Genomic DNA, 27,532 nt, shown 5'->3' on the forward strand with positions numbered 1-27,532 from the left:
TTGAAGCTCACTGTACATCTTCTGTGACTCTTCTTAAACAATACTAACTGGTTGTTTATTATTGTGGAAACTAGATTCCCAGTTACTTACATTGAATTGCTATTATATATTCTTATTTTTTTTTTTATTAAGAACTTGAGTCAGGTGTAACATGTACCTGGGATAATGATGCTACAGAGTGTGTACCTTATGCTGTTTGTAAAAGTGGAGGATCCGGACTTATTTGTACCTGTAATACTGGTTACTATGATGATAATTTTGATGGCAATGGTGGACAATGTGCCCCAGGTTTGTATAATTTCAGCTCACCATCCTCAGGTTAAATTGTAAAGCAAAGAAATTCAACTTCAATGAATAATTTCTTTAGAAATACGGTGAAAGCATTGACTTTTAAGATAGATTGTATGTTATTTAAAACAAAATATTAAGTATAGAATATTTCATTCATTTCTTGTACTTGTTACTCCAGAGGGTACATCAAAACAATCATATGTTCTCCTTCGCTTGCTCATCCGAACATAAAACTTTTCTGATTACTTCAAAGACAACTAAAGAGTTATGTGTGTGAATTGAGAGATGCACCAAAGCAGTTTTAATAAACTTTTTTCAACAAAATATTTCATTCATATTCAATATATTAGTCCAAATTGTATTAAATTAAAAATTACTTTTAGTTAATGTTACATTCTAATTGTCATTTTCCTTCCCAAATAGCTTGCTAAATATTATGTTTGTAAACTTTTATTCACCTGTCATTGAAATATTTGTGCAATCGTTTATCTGAGGTGGATTTGTCAGATGTGAATCATTTATGACTGAAATCTGTATTTTTTCAACGATAAAATATAATTATAGCTGACACAGTAATAGCACAACTGACAGAAAAAAAAATGATCCCAAAAAGGATAAGTTTCTGCATTCCACACACATTAACAAACTTTTCGTTAGATGTCCTGGCTAAATGTATATGATATGTACATGTTGCAATTTTGTATATATGTTATAACATGCAGAGACATTATACATGTTATAATTTAGATTTTTTTCAAAAAACCACGGATTTTCTTATCCCAGGAATAGATTACCTTAGCTGTATTTGGCACAAGTTTTGGGAATTTTGGGTCCTCAATGCTTGTCAACTTTGTACTTGTTAATCTTTATAACTACTAGAACACACCCGTGACATAACTATTTTTTTACAGCATTGTCCTATATAAGTTATAAGTAAAGTTGAATTCTTTTCCTCGCTGTTTTACGTCATGCCCACTAACAAATTGAAAACTGTACCTATACGCCTTATTTTTAGTCCAGATTTTTAGTATTCGTATTGTTATCTTAGAAAGTCTAACTGATTAAAATACTACAATAGGTAACAATTTGACAATTTAGTAGTGTCAACCCTGTGGTTATGACCCGTGTATATAGCATATTGATCCTGAATACAACGTTTGGTGGTGCGCCTGTCAGATGCGGAACGTACATATAAGGTAATAGGTAACAGGTGAATATACTATTGGTATCGGTAGCGGACTCGACCCGGAACTTCTTAGTGTCAGACCACCAATTAAAAATCCCTATCTGTTCAACCAAATTTTGCAATTTTCACAGCTTTCTAAATATTTTACCTTAAGTTTAACTTCAAGGAAACCAGGTATATCCTGAATTGTACATGTATCACCTTCCTACATGCCAATTTTCAACCAATGTTTAAAGTCTTGTAACAAATTTCAGATTTTGAAAAGACAGGTACTACCAAAATAACTCCCGGTTTTCTGGAAATCTTAAATTAGTGTACTATGTAGCGCATTAATCCTGAATTTTTAATGCAAACTCATAGACAAGTGAATTTTGGCTCAAAATGGTCTAAATATATTTCCCTTTCACCAAAAGTTTCATTTCTGCAAATTTGTTGGTTAGTTTAAGTAAACAATGCCATCAAAAGCATTATTTTGTGTCAAAGTAGGACTACTTTTACATACGTTCTAAATTGGAGGGAGTAATTGGTGGTCTGACACCTTCATTATTGGCAATATTAATTACGTGGAAAACAAAAGGGCCTGGAGTGGTATAATTTTTAATCTACACCTTTGTACTATATTAGTTATATATAAAGTTGAATTCTGTGATTCGTCGTTTTTACGTGATGACGGCTGACAAATTGGACCTCGTAATTTTAGTATTATAGATTTTTATACCCCCGCTTTGAAAAAAAGGGGGGTATACTGTTTTACCTCTGTCTGTCCTTCTGTCAGCCCGTCAGTCCATCAGTCCATCAGTCCATCAGTCCGTCAGTCTGTCAGTCAGTCCGTCTGTCCCATGAATATTTTTCGTCACATTTTTCTCAGGAACTACACTACCAGGATTTCTGAAATTTGGTTTCAGGCTTGATATAAGTCAGCTATACTGTGTGATGCGTTTTCAGATTCATCACTCGACAACTTCTTGTTTACCGAACACTTGTATCATTTTTACACCTGATGGCCAAGTTGAACATTTTTCGTCACATTTTTCTCAGGAACTGCACTACCAGGATTTCTGATATTTTGTTTCAGACTTTATACAAGTCAGCTATACCGTGTGATGCGTTTTCAGATTCATCACTCGACAACTTCCTGTTTACCGAACACTTGTATTATTTTACACATGATAACCAAGTTGAAAATCGTTGTCACATTTTTCTCAAGAACTACAATACAAGGATTTCTGATATTTGGTTTCAGGGTTTATATAAGTCTGCAATACTGTGTGATGCGTTTTCAGATTCATCACTCGACAACTTCCTGTTTACCGAACACTTATATGATTTTACATATGATAGCCAAGTTGAAAGTTTTTTTCACATTTTTCTCAGGAATTACTATACAAGGATTTCTGAAATTTGGTTTCAGGATTTATAAGGGTCAGCTATACCGTGTAATGCGTTTTCAGATTCATCACTCAACAACTTCCTGTTTACCGAACACTTGCATATTTTTACACTATTAAAATTATCCACTTGCGGCGGGGGTATCATCAGTGAGCAGTAGCTCGCAGTTTCACTTGTGATCTGAGCGTCACTGATGAGTCTTATGTAGACAAAATGTGCGTCTGGTGTATTAAATTATAATCCTGGTACCTTTGATTAACTATTATAGCTTGTTCAATGCAGAAATACAAGTTATAACATGCATGTACAAAAGTACCTTATACTAGTTATAAAATATTACTTCATTTGTGGTGACGGTTTTGGAAAAAGCTTGTCATATTGACAATGTATGTCCTTTCCTGGATTTGGATATTTCAGTTCCACAAAGGCATACGCTTATTTACGTCCTTTTTTCCTTTTTTTTATTTTCCATTATTCAAATGAAGATGTTTCATAACCCCCTTTTTCCCATTTTTCTGGACTTGAACTTCTTGAGAACTTAGATTTAGGAAGATGTGTCATTTTACAACTAAATTTATCTTTTGGTTCTAGTTTTGTGTAATAGAAAAAATGATGTGCACCTGCTACTTAATTATTAACTTTCATTTGGTAATTATGTCTTCTTTTTTTTTAAATTGATAATGATAATTGATATATAACATAGGAGTCAATCAACAAAAGTTCAATATCAAAAAGTCATGAGAAGGGCCAACCACTATGACTAACAGAAGTTCAGATATTTGATTGTTGTTATTTTCTTTGCAATACCTGGTAATCCCTTACAATATGTTTGTCATGACTTCTTGTAGTCAACAAGCTGATATTTTATGTGTACATTAATACAGTATTTTCTTGTTGTCTCCTTTATGTTTTTAGCCATGAGCATTCAAAAAATCGCAATTCATTTTACTCTGAAACAAAGGACTCCTAATTATTATACAACTAGAAACTTAATGTTGTATGTCAAGACTGGGCCTGTGTCTTTAAGTCTGCATTCTATTATGATTAATTTTGTAAAAAAAGAGGTTAAAGAATGTACTCAATCTAACAAACTAACGGCTAATATGTGCATAACGCTGTATGTCAGAATCTTGCATAAAATATTATTAAATACTGTATTTTTCTAGTGGTATTATTGAAATGATTAAAATATGTTTGTAGAGAAAGAGTCAGGAGTTACATGTACCCTAGGAAACCAACCAACAGAATGTGTACCTAATGCTGTGTGTCAAGGTGGAGTTTGTACCTGTAATACTGGTTATTATGATGACAATTTTGATACAGGTGGTGGACAGTGTATTACAGGTTTGTTATTAAGTTTATTAAGATGATGATATATGTCCACAACAATACAGATGTATAAATACTGTTAACAGAAAGACATCTATGCATAAGGGGTTTTTAGTTTTGCATCCAAAAAAAGTGATAAAAATTTGATTATGTTGTTTGTAGTAATTTCTTAAATTGATCACATGAAGCATTGCATTTGAATTTTTTATCATTTTACTAGACATATTTTATTATTATGAATAGAAGTTTTCACATGTAAATTAACAATTGTCTTCCCTGCTCCTTATATCCTTTTCTGTAGTCTATTGTTTAGCTTCAAGAAAAAAAATCATGTGTCTTAAATTTAATTTTGTACAAAATTTATGATCAAATGGGTATTTGTATTTTTAACACCTTGTCAGTTTGTGGACCTACCAGCATGCATGGCTCAAGTTCAGTAGGTCTTCAGTTCAAACTCACTGATCAAAACAAAGGCTTAAAAATGTCATTTAATACAATTCCACGAAGCACACTGCATCATGGTAAGATAAATAGTAAATATAAAGACTGACTGGCTTTAAGTTTTGTGAAAAAGCATGTTAAAATCTAACTTAGAGTGTTTAATGAGTAAAAAGCTGGGTTGACAATACCATGTTTTAGTCCGAAATATGTGTTTAATTTGCCACTAGTTATTAAAATTGATACATAGTTATCACCATTAGATAGTCTATTTTACAACTGTTTTTTGAAATGATTAAAATATTTTTTGCAGAGAAAGAGTCAGGTGTAACATGTACCAGAGATAATGATGCTATAGAATGTGTACCTAATGCTGTGTGTAAGAGTGGAGTTTGTACCTGTAATAGTGGATTCTATGATGATACTTTTTCTACCCTTGGTGGGCAATGTGTGTCAGGTAGAGTTCATTTTTGTTTACTGATTTAATTTCAACTTTATTTTAAACATTTTGTACTTAAATGTAAAAAAATAAGCTAAATGTTTCTTATAGATTTATAATTGTATTAAGGGGATCCATAAATAACATAGAAGCTGAAGATAAAACACGACATAAAGCTAATTAAACTACATGCATGTGCACCACCACTTATGTTGTGACTACAATAAACATCTCATTTCTTTCAACCAGTCTTTCAAGTTTTTCCAGCAAAGATTAGCGTTTAGAATGAAGTGTATGTAGAAGTGGGCAGCATAATGGTACATGTACCAGGTCATTACAAATTCATTCTTCTATATTCATGTGAAATTTCTCTGATAAGTTATAAATTAATATTATCAAATCAATGGTTGTTTTCAGGCCTTCTTTTTTGAATATCTACAGTCAGTTAATATTTTGTCTATAAAAGGCTTTTTTGTTGGTGTCAAGGAATTACACAACAAAATAATATGTTCAATGGTTTCATCAGCATTGTTACAGAGTCTTCACTTGTTTTGAATATTCAGCTTTATTAGCTTGAAGTATGTATGTTCCAGTTGCTAGTCTAGCACAAAAGAAATGTTCTTTTTCTCAGTTATGTTTGCACTTGATTTTTTTAGCCAGGGATCTATTTTGCCAATATCATATTCATCTTTAAGTTATCTAAATGTTGAGTACCCGTTCATTTGGTCTCTTCCCAGAGATCACAATAATAGTTCCACATTGGCATACTCTTTGCTCTATAATGAATAAGTGATTTGAAATATTATTTAATACAGGATGTTGCATTTTTATAAAAATTGTTGATTAATAATATACATGTTGATTGTTTTTAGATTCCATTTTGAAAGAGACATCTTATTAATTTTGTAAGAAATGCAAGTCAAATGCAGATTTGCCAACTAATGAAGCTATATATGATATATATGTAGATAATTTGAGACCCTTACTCTCCTTTTCAAATTATTTAATGAAACTTTCACAAAGCAGTGAAGTCAACTTTGCTGTGAAGCCTTTCTGTTATGGATGTTGATGTTTTAAGAACTTATTATTATTTTAGTAGTATCTACATGTATAATCTTTGAGTAGAAAGTAGAACAACAAAAATACTGAACTCTGAGAAAAACTCTTAAAGTAGGTAGGTGTTACCGTGATCCCTATGTAATTTTAAACATTTTTTACGTCATCAATGTTTTTAAATACAGGAGAAAGAGTTCAAATTTTCAGTGTTCTCAAGGGTATGTAGCATTGTTCAAAGCTTGTGTTCATATGTAGCTAAGATATTCTAAGAGTGACTGGCTAGCAGAAGTAAAGTTCTCAGCAGTAATGTCATAATAGTTCTTAGCTTTATTCGTATATGATTTATTGAGTCATGTTTGAATTCTTGAATTGAAACTTCGTCATGTGTATAACTTTCCTGACAGATCTGCAATATTAGTTTCTTTTCATCTTCCACTGGATCTAAGTACATGTACAACGTATTTCTGTTAAAATTTTGATAACAGGATTTTTATGCCAGATCACCAAAATGCTGCTTGTCCAACCTTCCATTATACAATCAGGTGATAGATATGTGTTATTTTCTACAATTAGTTCATCAATAAATCGACCCATTACCCTTTTTGTTTTCTATTAGTTTGTAAAATAAAGCAGTATCATTGGATTTAGCTTCAAAAATGTCTTGTCTTTGCTAAATTCTTTTGTGTGCTTGTTCTTTTCTACATAGTTTTCTTAGATCATACGTGGAGATTACTTTTACATTAAGGCAGAATAATTACGGAAATGAAAAACAATTAATTAAGCATGTTAAAGTATGATCAGAAAAAAATGAAAAAAACGTAATTAAAGTATGGTCAGAAAAAAAATGAAAAAAAGTAATTAAAGTATGGTCAGAAAAAAAATGAAAAAAAAAGTAATTAAAGTATGATCAGAAACAAATTCCAGACTAGCTTCAAAATTTGCTGGATCACATCAAGAATGATGCTTTGATTTGGATATTTGATAAATGTGTAAACAGGGAGAGCAGCAGCGTTAGGTTAATCTTCTTTGCAATTTTCAAAAAATATTGTGCACCATATTTGGAATTATAAAATGTACAACCTGAGAAATGGATATTTTCAGAAATACAATTTTTGTTTATTTTATTAATTTGAAAACTATAATGGATAAAGAGAAACTTGTAATAGCAACATTTTAAGAACAACAAAATCTACAAATAAATCAGCATAGCTGAAATTGTCCAAAGACTCGTTATTGGAGTAATTGCTTTCAAATGATAAATTTAACCTTTTATAATTTTCCATTGAATCTTCCCAGTAATAAAGACAACATGATCAAATTTGTCAATTGGTCCCTGTAATAGCATGAATAGAGGAGTTATTGTCTTTGAAAGATGAATTGAACCTATGTTGCATTTATTCATAAAAACATGAAACAGAGAGAAATTCAAGATAGAAAGATGTTTTAGCGCAATAAGATCTACAAATAAGTCAACAAGGTTGAGATTGTAAACCAATACCTTATAGGAATAATTGCCACTGAATAAATATTTTCACCCATTTTGGTGTTTTAGAGAAGTTATACTTTATTAAAAAGCAATAGTAAATAGAAGATACAAATATTTTCATCCATTTTTGTGTTTTAGAGAAGTTATACTATATTAAAAAGCAATAGTAAATAGAAGATACAAATATTTTCACCCATTTTGGTGTTTTAGAGAAGTTATACTATATTAAAAAGCAATAGTAAATAGAAGATACAATCATCAGAAAAAGATCTATGAACAAGTCAAATGAGCAAATTTTCAACTGACTATAGTTATTATTGCCCTGAAAGACAGTTTAACCCATTTTTACATTCTTGTAGATCCTATAAAAGATATCAACAGCAAAAAGCAATAATGGTCAGCAAAGCTAGATAATTCGTCATATCCTTTTCTTGTACAATGGTTACTTTTATATTGCAGAGTTGCAGTCAGGAGTGACATGTACCCAGAACAACCAGCCAACAGAGTGCTTACCTAATGCTGTATGTAAAAGTAGTGGTAATACAGGATTAAAGTGTACTTGTAACAATGGATATTATGATAGCAACTTTCCCAATACAGGTGGAACTTGTAAACTAGGTGAATATTCAATTTTTTATTCCATATTTTAACAGCAATTTCAATTAAAAAATTGTTTTAGAAAATTTGAGGTATGAAACTGACACTTTCCTTTTGTTGGAAGAAAATTTAATATCCTCTAGTTGATTTTTTTTCTTTTTTTTGGGATGTTGTGTTGTATTCCTTCCAACTCTCCCGTAAGGGCAAGCTACAGTACAATAATAAATGGGCTATATGTCACAGATTTTGGTAAAATTTTGCCTAAACTTTTTTTGAAATGCATTTTTTTTTAAATTGTACATATATCTGTTACAATTCTCGTAAAAATTAAAACATTTAAAAAAAATCTGAACTTTCAATAGCTTTAATGTTAATCATGTTTATTTGTGATGAACATCAGTTTCATACCTGCCACTTTTCAAAATGTTAATGGGGGTTTTACATGAAAGATGGTTCTTATAGTCCTACAAAACATTTTAGGGGCCTTTAAATATAATTTAATGTTGTTTTTGGCTTCTTCATACTTTTACAAGCCTATAGCTATTGTAAAATAAATTATTTGGTTTAAATTGAGGACAAAATTTCCATTTGGGATCCCCCATGGGGGAAATCCCCTGCAAATAATGACAGTTGGCAGTTATGCAGTTTGCTTATTTTTTATTTTCATCTTTTTCTGTTTTATGATTCTCTACAAGCATCACAAGTCTGTTCTTTCTAGGCATTTCAAAATATCTTGATTTCCTATTCTGTTTATAACCTTAATATTAACAGTCTACTATGAGCTCGAGGCTTACCTCAATTTTTCTATAAATAAAATTGAATATGTACATTGTTCACAATAATAACTTGTTCATCATGTTCATATAACCATAACTTTACTCATCCATCTAGTTATTCATATTTATACTGTAAGTGATATAGGACATTTGACAATGCATGCAAAAATGCACTAATTTCATGAGGACAGTATGCTTTAACAGCAGTGAAAATAAATATTGTAATTAAAAACAAACAAATATCCAAACATTGCCACTGACACTGCTTCTGGGGTACAGTATAGTATTGGTACAGTTGATTCTCGTCATCTCGTAGTCAGCCAACTTTAGAAATATTTCGAGATCACGGCAGTTCAACTCAAGGGAAACCCCATGTTTGACAGACCAAGGGACACAGCTCATGCTAGGTTGGTAAGGCTTATTATAATAAATAAATCTGGATGAATATGGATAGGAGACAAATATTCTGGTCTCAGAATGATGTTGATGATGGAAGTTTTTAACAACCTTGACTGGATGATACAGCCCTCGCATGGTCAGTTCAGAATAATGTATTGTATGTTACTGTCTTTTATTATTCTAATAATATTATTTTTTCTTCTCTTATTTATTTCTTTGTACAGTTACAATTTATTATTGTGGTTATTAGTAATTCTAAATTGCTCTTAGAGTTATTACAAACCTGCTCGTGCATTTTTCATTGTTATTCAACGCAAATTTATTTTCTAAGATACCTGGAACGATCTTATTTCACAAAGGATTTCTATTGTCTACTTATTGTACCTCGAACTTATTTACCCGATGTAGGTCTTTAAGTTGAAGTTCAATTCAATAAAAAGTAATCGGGCATGACTAATTAGATACGCCGTGTTAAAATCAGGGGGCCCGAAATAGGATTGGGAAAAACACCCAGCAAAATACCTTAATTTACCATTTCAAGAATTTGTTTGATTCAAAGTGCTTTTGGTTGCTTAAATATCTTCGATCAATAATCAGGCGGTATTTTGTGGAAATAAATAACCTGTCCCGAATCGGGATATGTTGGCTGCAATAGGAATTAATTTATAAAAAAGTCCATATCTCATTTACTTAAATTGGCCGTTATTGTTTGTAAATTCATGACGTTTTGTATATGACATTCGTCTATCGTGGAGAAAAACTAGAGGCTCTCAAGAGCCTGTGTCGCTCACCTTGGTCTATGTGCATATTAACACTGATTAACAATAAACACAGATTTAATTCATGACAAAATTGAGTTTTGGTGATAGTGATGTTTTTGTAGATCTTTCTTTACTGAATATTCTTGTTGCTACAATTATCTCTATCTATAATGAACTTGGCCCAGTAATTACAGTGGAAAATATTGCCTAAAAATTTACAAAAATTTACAAAAATTTATGAAAATTGTTAACAATTGACCCTAAAGAGCAATAACTCCTTAAGGGGTCAATTGACAATTTTGGTCTTGTTGACTTATTTGTAGATCTTATTTTGCTGAACATTATTGCTGTTAACAGTTTATCTCTATCTATAATAATATTCAAGATAATAACCAAAATCGGCAAAATTTCCTTCAAATTACTGATTTCGGGGCAGCAACCCAACAACCCGTTGTCCGATTCATTTGAAAGTTTCAGGTCAGATAGATTTTCACTTGAAGAACGATTTAACTACATGTCAGATTTGCTCTAAATGCTTTGGTTTCAGAGATATAAGTCAAAATCTACATTTCACACCTATATTCTATTTTTAGCCATGGCAGCCATCTTGATTGGTTGGCAGGGTCACGCCACACATTTTTTAAACTAGATACCCCAAAGATGATTGTGGCTAAGTTTGGATTAATTTGGCCCAGTAGTTTCAGAGGAGAAGATTTTTGTAATAGATTACTAAGATTTACGAAAAATGGTTAAAAATTGACTATAAAGGGCAATAACTCCTAAAGGGGTCAACTGACCTTTCGGTCATGTTGACTTATTTGTAAATCTTACTTTTTAACCGGATTTTTGTGACAAAAATTTCGGTTATTGATTTGGGGATGTACGGCGGGCGGGCGGGCGGGCGGGCGGGCGGGAATCAAATGTTGTCCGTGCATTAACTCATGAACCGTTCAACCAAAGCTTTTAAAATTTTAATATGTTGTTACTGACAACTAAATGAAGGTCAAGTTCAATAATGGCGATTTTGACTTTTACCGTTCAGGAGTTATGGTTCTTGAAAGATTGAAAATGGAGTTTACAGTCGTGTCCGTGCATTTACGCATGAACTGTTCTACCTAAGCTTCCCAGATTTTAATATGTTGTTACTGATGACAAAATGGAGGTCAAATTCAATAATGTCGATTTTGACTTTTACCGTTCAGGAGTTATGATTCTTGAAAGATTGAAAAATGGAGTTTCCAGTCGTGTCCGTGCATTTACGCATGAACTGTTCTACCTAAGCTTCCCAAATTTCAATATGTTGTTACTGATGACAAAATGGAGGTCAAGTTCAATAATGACGATTTTGACTTTTACCGTTCAGGAGTTATGGTTCTTGAAAGATTGAAAAATGGTGTTTCCAGTCGTGTCCATGCATTTTCTCATGAACCATTCAACCAAAGCTTTTGAAATTTTTATATGTTGTTACTGATGGCAAATTAAAAGTCAAGTTCAATTATGACGATTTTGACTTTTACTGTTCAGGAGTTATGGTTCTTGAAAGATTGTGAAATGGCGTTTCCATTCACGTTGTTGCATTTACTCATGAACCATTCAATCTAAGCTTTTCAAATTTTAAGATGTTGATACTGATGACAAAATGGAGGTCAAATTTGATATTGACGATTTTCACTTTCACTATTCATCAGTAATGGTTCTTGTGATATTGCCAGGACACAAATAAATATTAATAAATCCGGTTTGCTGTCGTTGTGACAGCCTCTTGTTTGAACATAATTTCTGTTTACAGTTAATCTTTATCTGCAATAATATTCAAGATAATAACCAAAAACAGCAAAATTTCCTTAAAATTACCAATTCAGGGGCAGCAACCCAACAACCGGTTGTTCGATTCACCTGAAAATTTCAGGGTAGAGAGATCTTGACCTGATAAACAATTTTACCCCATGTCAGATATGCTCTAAATGCTTTGGTTTTTGAGTTATAAGCCAAAAACTGCATTTTACCCCTATGTTCTATTTTTAGCCATGGTAGCCATCTTGGTTGGTTGGCGGAGTCACGCCACACATTTTTTAAACTAGATACCCCAATAATAATTGTGGCCAAGTTTGGTTAAATTTGGCCCAGTAGTTTCAGAGGAGAAGATTTTTGTAAAAGTTAACAACGACGACGGACGACGACGGATGACGGACGCAAAGTGATGGGAAAAGCTCACTTGGCCCTTCGGGCCAGGTGAGCTAAAAAGGAAGGGGGGCTTTATAACTTACGAGTTCGATCATTATTGTTCATATCTATTCTATTACGGCATACGTTTTACCTCTAGCGAACGCTCTGCCTTATTGTAAAAAGTGCCACTCTAAATTTGTGAACATTTGCTTCAAATTGATCCACTTTAAATCTAGTCGTGAATATGCATGAAATATTTGCCACTGGACACAAAGGAGCAATAAATTAATCAGCTTCATTTAGTGATTTATAATAATTTGTCCTCAGTTGATTAGAGTCTCAAACAGTTTTCCAATTTTTATATATTTCATTTTTATTTACATTTGAATTTTTATGCGTAAATCTTAGCATTTCTTCCATCATTTTTCTCTTTGCATTTAATCTTTTTTTTTAATATTAAAAAAAACGTTGTCGTAGTACATACACATCAGGGGTTACATTGTATAATTTCCAGCAAAACTAACAGGGGAGGGACTACGTCAGAAAAAACAATCTTCATTGAGTGGCAATAACTCATATATTGAAGCATACAATGACGGCTCCCTCGTCTAGGTGACAACATTTGCTGTTTGAAGTTTATTTATATCTCAGACTGGTATAATAGTTGTCATAAAAGGGGAAAAAATGATAAAAAAGGTTGACAACAATTTATAAAAAAGATTCAACTTATTTTGAGCGTTTCTTTTTTTTTAATATTGTCTTGCTAATCGGTTTTGTTATATTTTGTTTTCATCTACTATTGTTCTAGCAAAAGTCACAAAAATGTTGTTAAAATCAGCCATGCGACTTATAATTATTTAAAAAGATTAAACTGACTTTTCTTGTTGTTTATGTAAATGCTCTTTTGTTCTGGAAATTAAAGTTCCGGGCGGAAAGAACTAACTAGCCGAAAAGTTCCGGAGGAACTTTTAAAATAACTAGTTACTTTGTTCTTCCTCTGGTTTAAAAGTTCCACCGGAACAAAGTGACTAGTTGAAAAGTTCCAACGGAACATACCAACTAGTTAGAAAGTTCCTTTTTGCCAAATTAGTCAAAACCGGAACTAACAAACTAGCCCAATAGTTCCAACGGAACTTACCAACCAGTCACAAAGTTCCATTTGGAGAATTGATGCAAAGTAAATGCGTAACATATTATATTTTAACCTTTCAAAGGGGAACCAAGATACTGATCACAAAAGTCAAAAGGTACTTATCAACTAGTCACAAAGTTCCTCTTTTGTCAAATTAGTCAAAACGGAAACTAACAAACTAGCCCAAAAGTTCCTCCTCATGTGGGTACTTTTAAAAATATCAATTTCAGATTAATGTATAACAATGAATTACAACTTATTCCGTTATGAAGGCAACATTCTGACCGAATTAACTAGTTGTTCTGTTCCGCCAGAACTATTCAACTAGATAAATTGTTCCGGGACTTTGTAACTAGCTATTTTTTTCCGAAACTTTTCGACTGCACTCTGAATAAAACAACTAGTTGGAAAGTTTCCGCATCGGAACAAAATAACTAGTTGAAAAGTTCCGCCGGAACAAAGTAACTGACGGAACATAGTGGCTGTTACATTTACACATTTCAATCATTCAACTCGTGTGTAGATCATCTTTTCCTCTAATGTTTTTTTAGGGTTAAGATAGCTTGGAATTCTCACTGCACCAGGCATCTGATATACATTCCTATTATATTTTGATCAGACAAAGCTGCGTATTTATATAACCAATAAGCCAAACGAACGCACCCATTTAGCAAGGGTATACTGTGGAACGGGAGAGGTCTAGAGATGTAAATATTTCTATACCCAAGCAAATATTGGTTTTGAATAAAAGGAGATAAAGGTATACATTAATGCGACAGCAACCCAAAGACACAAATAAATAAAAATATTTAGAGTTAACATTCGGTCTTTTTTTTATAGAACATTCCGTGTACAGAATAATAAGCTGAAAACCGACCCATGACTAAATACTAGTTATACGGAGTTAATTCAATATTTTCCGTCAAATATTATATATCCGAAAAGGCACATTTGATTTACTATAATTATTTACCATGAAAGATAATAATCCCAACACTTCACTGTATAATAAAACGGTAAAATAAAAAATGATAATGGATGACGACCAGCGGCGAATAAAATTAATATTCAGGACGATTACGTGAAATATAATAAGACTGAGCATTAACCCCGTTTTTTACTAGACTGACAAGCTCAGTCTTTTTTTATCGTGTAAGTTCACAAGATATTAGTTCGCAGGAAGAAAAGTCACCCGACCAGGACACATTTCCGCCGCTGAGCCGGCCAGTGTGTGCTCTTAATTTATGATGCCACGTGTTAAGCGTTGAAATAGAATAACAATTTAATTGACGTCTTTGTTTGACCCGTTCGGGATTCGAACAAATTTAATGACCTCCCGCTCTCGAGGCGAACGCCCCCACACGAGACCAACCAGGAGAGCAGTAGTGATCGGTAGTACAGAATATCATACCAAAAACTAAAGTACAATACACAATACAGTTTCACCGAATTCTCACAGTTACTAAAGCGAGCTAAAAGTATCTAACCTAAATTGGATGCGTGAAATGATATTGTAAACTACACGTAAACATGGATGATCGACTTCAGGGTAGATTTTATGAATCAAATTAAAAATTCTTGCACCTATTGTACGACCTACCTATTGTATTTAAAATTTATGTGTTATAGTCATTAACAGGCATGAAATATTTGCTACTAGACTTAAAGCAAACAACAATCAATTAATTTGATTAATATCTCTGTTACAGTACTAGTAATTGGCACACAAAGACAAGATCTTGTAAAATGCTATAATTTACAATTTTCATTTAAATTTTTATTTTGTTTTGTTTTGTTTTTTTTTTTTTAATTTTTTTTTTTGGGGGGGGGAGGTCTCTTCAGTTTATCACATAAATGACTGCTTATTCAAAAGTTTTAGATATTTTTTTACTATTGTTCTTATCTAATGTTTGAATACGATTTATAACATATGATTTTTTTTGTCAGGCAAGGATAAAACTAAGAAAGATAAAAGTTTTTAACAGGTGTTTTTGCTCTATTTAGACACGAAAAGGGAATAACGGACGACTAAATTAAAGTGTTTGTTTTCATATAATATATTGGACTTGCGAATATATCTCACCCAACACGTTTTGATCGGGACAGTGAAACCTAGTTCAATACGGTTTTATTCATTGTTTGCATGCATAGTTCTTATTTAAAAAAAAAACAGCAAATAAAGCAAGATCTATTAATTGATTGAACTGAATAGACAACACTAATTATTTTGCATTCGCATGTATCTTAATGTAGGAAATTATCAAATCAGAAACAAAAGGAACATTTGCCGGATGAATATTGTGAAGGACCTTATGCATCTAGGACTGTCCGATTAAAAGTTCTTAAACAAGCTGTTTAAAAAGCTAATTGTTGAAAGAGTTTACTTACTGTTTTCTAAGGTCTGATCTTTACGATTCTATTTCATGATTACTGACAGATCAAAAACATCAAGTATATATAGCATGAAGTTGTTGGGCATAATATTCATTGGTAAGTTATAAATGAGGTCTGTACGGGGGTTTTGATTGCTGATTTATTAAATAAGAAATCGTTATTTTGAAAAGTTGGCTAAAAAATATAAATTTACCCCCTAATTTTGTAAAACTATCATTTGGTGTTATTTAGATGCTAATTTTTTTTTTATCATAAATAAATAATTATATGATGTAATGCCATTACATTGGTCCGTTTTCATTTCAATTTGGTAACTGTTAATTGTATATACCAGTCTGAGTACTGTTTAACTATCATTTAAGTTAAACATATTTAGACTCGTCCAGTTCAGGGGAATTAGGTTTCTGCAAGTGCTTTTTATGTACTTTTCATATATTTTTGACGGTTTGTAAGTCAGTAAAAGTTCAATGATTAAGTTAATATTGACATTAAAAGACCTCCTCACAAAAAGGGCTCTTCAAATCCCCTCGCCCTTCGGGCTCGGGGATCTGAACACCCCTTTTTGTTCGGAGGCCTTTTAATATCAATATTAACTTATCATTGAACTTTTACTATTACTTAAAAGTTAATAATATTGTTCATCCTCCTATACAAAAGATTTTTGAAAATTCAGATTTGTTTTCACTTTCTTTGATCTTAATCTTTTTCTGCAAGAGAAAATACAAAGAGATTAAAGAAACTGATTGAGTATTTTTGCGTTGATCATCGACGGAAGTCTTATAATCCCTATACACAACCAAGCTCATTAGTGTATGATTATGGTTAATTGCTTTGAAAAAAACCCCCTGAGATTGTGATTTGACATATGTGTATCAGTTCCAAATACTTAATTAATTATGCTAGCACTGGGGGTATACTGTTTCACTCCTATCCATATGCCCCTCCATCAGTCCATCCTTCTTTCCGTCATTCTGTCTCATGAATATTTTTGGTGCATCTTTCTCAGAAACTATATTTCATAAGGATTTCTGAAATTTGGTTTCAGGGTTTATATATGTCATCTATACTGTGTGAAGCTTTTTCAAATTCATCACTTAACAACTTCCTGTTTACAGAACATATTTTGGCAAGGGTATAATTAGTGAGCAGTTGCTCACGGTTTCATTTGTTTTGAATGCTTTTGTTTATGTTATTTTAAGATATTGAGAATTAACTGTAGTTTGGTGATAATAATAAGAAATTTGTGGATATTTAATTTCATTGCCCAAAATAAGCAAGCGTCTAAATGACCTCCAAGGACTGCTGACAGTCACATAATCATAGACATTCACTAGATTCATCATAAATAGTTCTTTATTTACGGAAAAAAATTTACTAAACTAGACACTTGAAGCAAATTATATTATCACTGTTTAAATTTCATTAATGATTGTACAAAATATCATATTTTAATTTATTTTATATCTCCTAGCTAACACTACAAACCATTAAAAGTCTGAAATGGCCTATATCTGTACTCGACTGTACTGATTTTTACTCGACCAGTCTATAGCTTCAGAATGTATATTAACCAAATAAATAGATAAATATATGTCTCCGTCATATACTCTTCTTATTTTCACGACATTTCATGTTGAATTGATTAAAACAAATACTGCAATCATTCTGCATCCCTTCAACTTTCTGATTATGTGAGTCTTACACCAAATATTTGCCGTAGGCCAATAACGAGTAATTTGTTGGTGTAAAAGGTTTCATAAAATGTATCAAAAATAATTACTGGACCGTCCGTCCGTATCACACTTGTGAACACTACCAACTTGGTGTTTTTTTTAATCGATCTTCACCTTAAATGATGTACATATTCAATTTCTGGAGGGATAATCACATTATAATTCTTTAGGAAAATATCACATCTATTTTTTTCCGCGACGGACTTCTCCGCTTCTTCTTAGAGTTGATGATTTTCCTTGATGAATTTAAAAAAAATATAATAAAATTGACTTCTCGTTTCAATGTTACAACATTTGAGCAGTGCATTATTTGTACATACCTGCGTATGGAATTAAATTTATAGAGCTTCTTTACATTGCAAATTTTTTTTGGACCCGAAAAACTACATACATTGTCCCTTTTTTTGTTATAATTTTTTATATTCCTGCTGGTTTTCACGAATATGATCCATTATTGGCCGCTTGTTCGCTTTACTTTTGTTTGACAGCAATAAAATCAATAATAATCTCACTTTTTTTAATTTTTGAGACGACCCCTCACATTTAAGCTGTCGTAGTCGTTCTCAACTGTAGGTGTCGAAAGTTGATGGAAAGGTCTAATAAAAGTCTACTATGAGCTCGAGGCTTACCTCAATTTTTCTATAAATAAAATTGAATATGTACATTGTTCACAATATTTACTTATTCATCAAGTTCATATAACCATAAAATTACTCATCCATCTAGTTATTCATATTTATACTGCAAGTGATATAGGACATTTGACAATGCGTTCAAAAATGCACTAATTTCATGAGGACAGTATGCTTTAACAGCAGTAAAAATAAATATTGTAATTAGAAATAAAGACATTTCCAAACATTGCCACTGACACTGCTTCTGAGGTACAGTATAGTATTGGTATGTAACACTTGAATATATTTCCAAATACAGTTGACTCTCGTTATCTCGTAGTCAGCTAACCATAGAAATATTTCGAGATAACGGTAATTCAACTCAAGCGATAACCAAAAGTTTAACAGACCAAGGGACACAGCTCATGCTAGGTTGGTAAGGCTTATTATAATAAATAAATCTGGATGAATATGGATAGGAGATAAATATTCTGGTCTCAGAATGATGTTGATGATGGAAGTTTTTAACAACTTTGACTGGATGATACAGCCCTCGCATGGTCAGTTCAGAATAATGTATTGTATGTTACTGTCTTTTATTATTCTAATAATATTATTTTTTCTTCTCTTATTTCTTTCTTTGTACAGTTACAATTTATTACTGTGTTTATTAGTAATACTAAATTGCTCTTAGGGTAATAAAAGTTAATAATATTGTTCATCCTCCTATACAAAAGATTTTTGAAAATTTAGATTTGTTTTCACTTTCTTTGATATTAATCTTTTTTCTGCCAGAGAAAATACAAAAAAGATTAAAGACACTGATTGAGTATTTTTGGATTGATCACCAACAGAAGTCTAATTCCTACTTTATGCACAACCAAGCTCATTAGTGTATGATTATGGTGAATTGTTTTTAAAATCCCTGAGATCGTGATTTGACATATGCGTATCAGTTCCAGATACTTAATTAATTATGCCATGACTAAGGGATATACTGTTTTACTTCTATCCATCTGTCCCTCCATCAGTCCATCCTTCTTTCTATCATTCTGTCTCATGAATATTTTTTGGTGCATCTTTCTTAGGAAATATATTTCATAAGGATTTCTGAAATTTGATTTCAGGGTTTATATCAGTCATCTATACTGTGTAATGCTTTTTCAAATTCATCAATTAACAACTTCCTGTTTACAGAACATATTTGGGCGGAGGTATCATTAGTGAGCAGTTGCGCTCGCAGTTTCGCTTGTTTTGAATGCTTTTGTTTACGTTATTTTGTAATATTGAGAGTTAACTGTAGTTTGGTGATAAAAATAAGAAATTTGTGGATATTAAATTTCATTGCCCAAAATAAGCAAGCGTCTAAGTGACCTCCAATGACTGTTGACAGTCATATAATCATAGACATTCACTTGCAAGTGAATGATTCATCATAAATAGTTCTTTATTTTTGGCAAAAATGAACTAAACTAGACACTTAAAGCAAATTATATTATCACTATTGAACTTTCATTAATGATTGAACGAAATAACATATTTTAATTTATTTTATATCTCCTAGCTAATTAATATTCCTATAAAACTGCGTGCTATGATGAAGAGTTAGAATCGTAGTAAATACTTTAAATATATCATTTGTACTTCAGAGTTACAATCAGGAGTGACATGTACTCAGAATAACCAACCAACAGAATGTGTACCTAATGCTGTGTGTGAGAATAAAGGACCAGGATTAAAGTGTTATTGTACCAGTGATTATTATGACAGTAATAGTAACAATCCTGGTGGAACATGTAGTCCAAGTAAGTTATGATGTCATTTAGTTTCTAAGTTTACAAAGTTATTTTAATAACTGTATAAATTCTTTAGCAGTTTATCTAATCCTGTGGAATTTCCTTTGTCCCCCACTTCCCACACACAATATGCATTTGACAGTAACAAGTAATGAACCTCATCGTTGTCTTTTGTCATGTAATTTTTCTTTTGTTATTTAATGTTGATGTGTGATCTTTGTTTATTATACTCATGCTCTGAAAGAAGGGAGTATTGGTTTGGGTCTAAAATCTAAATTTTCATTGGTTCCTCTATGTTTCTGCCAACCAGTCAGACAGTCTGTCTGTATATCATATAAAACAGTAGTAAAGTTTGCCTAACAAACAGATTCTGAAATGTTGTATCATACTTAACTGTTTGATGCTAATTTCCAGATTCATTGCTTATGAACTGCTGCTATTTACAGAATACTTATATGTTTTTACATGTAATGGTCATGTGTGAATATTTGTTGCATTTTTGTAAGGAACTTAAAATAAGCCCTTCTTCAAGTTGGAATCAACAGACATTTGAACATGTTATACAACAGTATTATGCATTTTTAAATTCATAACTCAAAGCGGGTATTATAAACAAGCAATACCCTCCAGTTCAACTTGTTTGTGTTCAATTCATTCATAACTTTTGTGCACTATGGCCAGCAATGAGTAGATGAGAGCTTGACTTAGTGTATCAAAACAATGTATAGTGTTGAAGAATGTATGTTTCCCTCCAGATGCCTTTGATTTTTTTTATCTGTCATATTGAGGTAAACTCATTATTTATTTATAATCAGTATAATTTATTATTTTCATATTTCAGGTTCTTTAATTCATCCTTTAATCTATTGATGATTTGAATGTTTTGTTATTTCAGAAATACTTGTTGATCAAATATGTATTGATAATGGACTATCAGACCAATGCAAAGATACCAAATCACAATGTACTCTAACATCTGGTAGTTACAGATGTGCTTGTATAACTAATTATTATAATAGTGCCGGGACATGTACTCTGCGTAAGTAGCCAATAAACAAACATACACTTTGACCTTTTGTTGGTCATTTCTTTCTCATTGGCAATCATGCCACATCTTCTTTTTTTATATATAAACTAATATACTCCTATTCTAGGAGTGTTGGCTATAATGCAAAAACGTTTTATATCCGTTGGTTCTACATTCCATTGGTATCTACATTCCTCCATTAAAATATTCCGACACACTTTTTCAGGGTACATGTATCATCCTATAAATTCTACCCCGCGTGACATTCTATATGTGCCTGTCCCAAGTCAGGAGCCTGTTATTCATTGCTTGTCGTTTGTTGCTTTGCTACATATAAAAACAGAAGATGTGGTATGATTGCAAATAAGATAACTCTCCACAAGAGACCACCAAAATGACACACAAATTAACAATTATAGGTCACCATACAGCTTTCATCAATGAGCAAAGCCCATAACACATAGACAGCTATAAAAGGCCCTGAAATGACAATGTAAAACAATTCAAACGAGAAAACTAACGGCCTTATTTATGTACAAAAAAAAGAACGAAAAACAAAAAGGTAACACATAAACAAACGAGAACCATTGAATTACGGGCTCATGACTTGGGACAGGTACATACATTTATAATGTGGCTGAGTTAAACATGTTAGCGAAATCCCAACCCTCCCCAACCTAGGACAGTGGTATAACAGTACAACATAAGAACTAACAATAAAAATCAGTTGAAAAAGGCTTAACTCATTAGATGGACAAAAAAACAAGTGGACGTGGCCGGGTTCTTGTACACCCCAACAACAAAAAGACACTAGATACAAATATGAGAGTACTTGCAATTACATGACAGCTAGTTCAAAGCCACTAACAAGTAATAAGAAATCATACATCTAAGACTGAATTATCAATTCGTACACATACAACATTAAATGGATTTAGTGAAAAGACGTCATCAACAATCAGCTAAAAACATGTCCTTGTGCAATGCCAAGATACAGATATCGACAGATTGTAGATGCATGAATGTGTATATGCATATAATATACAAGTAATATTTAGTTTGCTTTTAATTTACTTATAACAAAATCAATATTTATACCAATAAAAACAATATTCAATGATCTTAATACAGTGCTGAAATGGTAACCTTTTAGAATAAGTTTATTTAAAGGAGCAATAAGTTTACCAGGATCATTTCTAAATTTCCGGGCACAGTTAACAACATTTCCGTAAAAATGAGGATGTGCTCTCCTGTTTGAAATAAGTTTACAACCAAACTTCTATACCAAATCTTTATATCTATGGAAAACTTTAGTAAAGGTTTTAAGTGATTTATAGTAACGAAATCCCTAGCTTAACAATTTACCAGTTATACTTAGATTAAGTTCGTTAAAATCGAAAGCGTCACAACAGACACGGACATAGCGAACGAGCTGTGAAATAAAAACACCGTAATATGGTACCAAAGAAACATCACCATTTAAAAATGGAAAATTAACAATAGGTAACGACAAATTGTTTGTTGTAAATTTTAGTGTAGTTTCCCGTTTAAAACCGAAATTTTTAAATCTAGGAAAGGACACTTATTATTGTTTAAATTTGATTTTTTTAAAGTAAGTTCCTTGGGGTAAATTTCAGCAGTATATTGTGAAAATTCTTGATTATTTAAAGAAAAAATATCATCAAGATAACAGTAAGTGTTGTTGAGTTTATTAATTAAATGTAATTTCGACGGGTCATTACTGAGTTTATTCATAAACTGTGATTTATAACAGTACATAATTAGTGCCCATAGGGATACCTACAACCTGTCGATAAGGTTTGTTTTTTGTTCATTATTTTGTACATAAATTGGGCTACTAGTTTTCTCTTTTGAATTGCTTGACATTTGTCTTTTATGCGGTATGGGCTTTGCTCATTGTTGAATGCTCTACAATGACCTATAATTGTTAATTACTGAGTCGTTTTGTCTCTTGTGGAGGATTGTATCCGTCTCAATCATATCACATCTTCTTCTTTTTTTACCTAAAGGTCAACATACTGCCTATAACAATACTCAAGAGCCTATACAATTCTAAAGCTTTAACCTCTTCTGAGATTTGATTAGTGAACAAACATTACTATGAAATATTATGAAAGAAATAAGGGTTGGAATCCCGCTAACATGTTTAACCCCGCACATTACTATATCTGTGCCTGTCCCAAGTTAGGAGACTGTAATTCAGTGGTTGTCGTTTGTTTATGTGTTACATGTTAGTTTTTTGTTCATTTTGGTTTATATGAATAAGACCGTTATTTTTCTCATTTGAATTGTTTTACATTGTCTAATCGGGGCCTTTTATAGCTGACTATGGGCTTTGCTCATTGTTGAAGGCCGTACGGTGACCTATAGTTGTTAATGTCTGTGTCATTTTGGTTTTTTGTGGATAGTTGTCTCATTGGCAATCATACCACATCTTCTTTTTATATACTTTGTGGTTTAATATATTATTGTGAAACTGTAAACATATATAAATATACTTATATCATTTATTCGTTTATTTAATCTTGTTTGATTCGTTCAGGGATAGTCATATGCTAAGCTATATTTTAGAAGGTAGATAGAAAAAGGCGGATATTAAAAGTGATATTGCACGGTTACTTTTAAAATGACTTAAAACTTTGGGATGTCATCTAATAAATTTCAGGAAATTGTCTAATTTTTAAAAAAGTGTATATCTATGATCGATTATTCAAAAAAAAAATAATCTTCAAATACACAAGATATACACAAAATACATAAAAATAAATAAAATAAACCTATTATAATTTTGCTTCATTCAATTTAATTTATCGCTGATAATTTTGATTCAAATTTGGTAGTAAATTAATAATATAACAACTATAGCCTTTGTGTGATTTAAATAAGGATATTTCGCCCTAAAGAAGTATATCAACCTCGTATTTCGTCCTCATTCAATATACTTCTTTCAGGACAAAATATCCGATTCTTGCATTGACTTCGTACAAAGGCTATGTATTTGTATATATAAAGCACTTATTTGTATTCGATTCATTTTTTCAAATATGAGGGAAGATAAACCTCTTGGAATTCATCACATTCGCTCTAATCTGTATCACTTCCGCTTTCTAAACTGAACTCTCTATTGCAAGCAAGTGAAAAATGCCACTCTACAGAGAGGCGATCTACGAAGTATAAAATAGATGCCATGGAGATGGATATTGCTAACCATAGATTATTCAGACCCGTTTTTGAACATTCGGAGGAACTGCAAATTGACAGAGTATTATAGTCAAATGTCTTTATAGTTTATAAATGTATCTAAGTGATATAGCGAATTGACAGAGTATTATAGTCAAATGTCTTTATAGTATATAAATGTATCTTAGTGATATAGCGAATTGACAGAGTATTATAGTCAAATGTCTTTATAGTATAGAACATTTTCTTCGTGATATATCTCTATACTTAATGACATGGTTATTCTTATCATAAGGCAGTTGTGGCGGTCCATAATAATAGATTCAGTAATCACTTATATCAAATATATCCAAGATTGAGTATATGTGACTCAATTCATAAAGATACTACCGACACAGATAAATATGCTTCATATTTAGACCTTTTTCTCGAAATGACTACTGATGATAGGTTAAATACCAAAATTTATGATAAACAAGATGATTTTAGTTTTCCTAGAGTCAACTTTTCATTTCTGTATAGCAACATCCCAGCGGTACCAGCATATTGAGTATATGTGACTCAATTCATACGTTACTCTAGAGCTAGCTCAAAATACGTTGATTTTGTTGAACGAGGAATACTGCATATTTTCTTTTTTTATTTGACTATCAATGTGAAAGACTTTGTGGGACATTGACAGGTAACATTTGTAATGTCCTATTTTTCCACAGAGACAGATGTAGGAGTTGCATGTGATCCCTCTCAGACAGGGGAATGCAATGATCCTCATTCATCATGTGTACAAGCTGATGATGGACATAAGTGCCTTTGTAATGTTGGATATTACGATTACAATGGAGCATGTACAATACGTAAGTTTAAAATATAAGCAACTAGACTTGTTCACTGTACTTATATGATTGTGTTACTGTAATTATGTATGCATGCTATTTTTTGTTAACAATAATGTTAATAATTTCACAGTAGTTTTTTGAACCATTCAATATTCTTTAGCTTCTTTTTTCAATTTGTTGTAAGTTTGTGTAAAAGGGAATTTTCAAGTTTTACACATTACTCTTCATTGTATTTGTCATTTATTATTTTTCTACTTGCATAATTACACGAAGTAGAGTTTTCCTTCATTTACACAAGTTGTAGATATTAATCTAGTATAATATCCCAAAACAATTCACAACCACAGCTTTTTTTTTCATACTTTATTTCTTCAAAATGTTACAACTTTTAAATTTTTTACTTTTAAATACATGTATACACACAATGAATATATCTGCACAACCATGCTTTGTTAAGGGGGAACGGGACTGTTCGACTTCGCATAATTTCACGCATGAATTACCATGTACGCGAAAAGTTTGTGTCAGAAATTCAATATTAATTTTTAGTCACTAATAAAATATTATTGTTATAATGTGTATCTGTGAAAGGCTCAAAATGTCAATTCACCTAATTTCACGATTTTTACGCAAACATTTCGGGTTTTAAAGCAAAATATTTGTTTTTCCTTATCGGTGACCTATATTTTTTATTTTCTTATTCTTTTAAGTTATATTTCAGATTTTTATATTACAGTTTTGGACCAAGTGTCACAGGCAATTCTTTTGATATTCCGATAAAAATATGTCAACACCTCTAATTTTCCTATCATTTTATTGTACAAATGGTCTTTTTTTCACACCTGTTAATAAGTAATGTTTTGAGCTTAAATGGTCCAGGACACCCTATTTGTTTTTTGATCATTTTGATGCTCTCTCTGTAAAGATTAAAATAACAAGACATACGGCACTTCTGACACAAACTTCGAATAGGCCCGAGCCACCTTAAGTTAAACTTAGTTGACTGAAACAGAAAAAAATAAATAACGAAAGCAACACTTTAGAATTTAGAAATTGTAGATTGCACCTTCTGTTAACATTATGCTCAATGATGTCAAATAAAAAACCTAAAAAAATACGTGACCTAAAATTGATATTATTACAGAAAAATCAAATATATTCTGAAAAAGTGAAAAATAAAGACAATATCAGCTTCTTTATTCTGCATGATTGCAAGATTTTTTTCATGTACAATAATATACTGCATATTCGGAAGCTAGTGATGCCAAGCGCGAACAAACAAAGTAACACATTCGTTTTCAAGATTCATCTATCTCGAAAAATAACTGTTTCATGTTTTGTCTAAGTAATTTAAAAAAAATATGTTAACCGAATATGGCGAGAGTAACGAAAGGAATGCTATGCTGTCATTTACACTATTTGTCAAATTGATTTGACATAAACATGGTAAAGAGTAAGTAACATAGGTTAACATTTCCTGCCAACTGCTCTTCAAACCGGAAAGCAGATTTGTATGGCAATTGTATTTAAAGGCTCTTAATATATTATAAAAATCTACTGACAATTTCCAAATATTTTTCTGAGATACAAGGTGAATGATAAGGCTCTTTGCAACATTGTGGTTATTATAAAATTTGATAATTTTGATTTTCAGAGGTAGAGTTGGAAAATGCATGTACTGCTAATAGACCTGATAATCAGTGTATAGATCAGAATGCGGAATGTAAAGACAGTAGTAGTCTGAAGTGTCTCTGTAAAGGTTCATTTTACAAGGATTCAAATGGAGTATGTAATAAAAGTAAGTAACTTGTACATGTAACATCTATAAAACCATAATGAATTTAATACAACATTTTTGAAAGGATAATTTGAAGTAATGTTGAGCTGGTCATCTAGAATTAAATGCATGTGAAGTGATTTGATAGCAAATGAGTCATACACATCTGCAATATGATATAGGACAAGAACGTGAATAACTACTGTTTTACTGTCTTCCCCCGTCAATAATGAACAAAATCGATAGTATATAGTAGTTTACTAAAAGTCTTTAATGACAAAATTAGAAAAAATTCAAAGACAGAACATCTACCCAGATCAAAACAAAAGCAATACGCCAAAACGGTAATTACTGACAACTACAGACAACCACTGGAATATGAATGAGACTTAGAATAGTATATAAACATAATCTTAGTATAGAAACTTCAATTAGTACCAAAACGCAGAGTAAAGATTTTTATGAAATTATTTGATTCTAAACAAGGCTTTAGAGGAACTATTACTTTGTAAAACAAACTTTATATAACAACAACAACAACATCAACATCAACAACAACAACAACAACAACAACAACAACAACAACAACAACAACAACAACAACAACAACAACAACAACAACAACAACAACAACAATAATTTATTTTAAAAGGGCTACACAGTTAGCTATATAACTAATCTTCCCTGAGGCCCTCCTTATGAAATATAT

General features: G+C 31.7%; 1 protein-coding gene across 1 annotated transcript in view; it reads left to right on the forward strand.

Annotated features, from left to right (window-relative positions):
• LOC143048847 (uncharacterized) overlaps positions 1 to 27,532 on the forward strand; it is a 59,888-nt gene that overhangs the window by 8,913 nt on the left and 23,443 nt on the right. Inside the window, exons 6-11 of the mRNA XM_076222716.1 lie at positions 4,947 to 5,090; positions 8,074 to 8,232; positions 19,836 to 19,991; positions 20,878 to 21,021; positions 24,924 to 25,064; positions 26,701 to 26,844. Coding sequence (XP_076078831.1) covers positions 4,947 to 5,090; positions 8,074 to 8,232; positions 19,836 to 19,991; positions 20,878 to 21,021; positions 24,924 to 25,064; positions 26,701 to 26,844 — 888 coding nt within the window. The remainder of the gene's footprint in view (positions 1 to 4,946; positions 5,091 to 8,073; positions 8,233 to 19,835; positions 19,992 to 20,877; positions 21,022 to 24,923; positions 25,065 to 26,700; positions 26,845 to 27,532) is intronic.

The sequence above is a fragment of the Mytilus galloprovincialis genome, chromosome 10 (genome assembly GCF_965363235.1).
Source record: "Mytilus galloprovincialis chromosome 10, xbMytGall1.hap1.1, whole genome shotgun sequence".
Taxonomy (NCBI): Eukaryota; Metazoa; Mollusca; class Bivalvia; order Mytilida; family Mytilidae; genus Mytilus; species Mytilus galloprovincialis.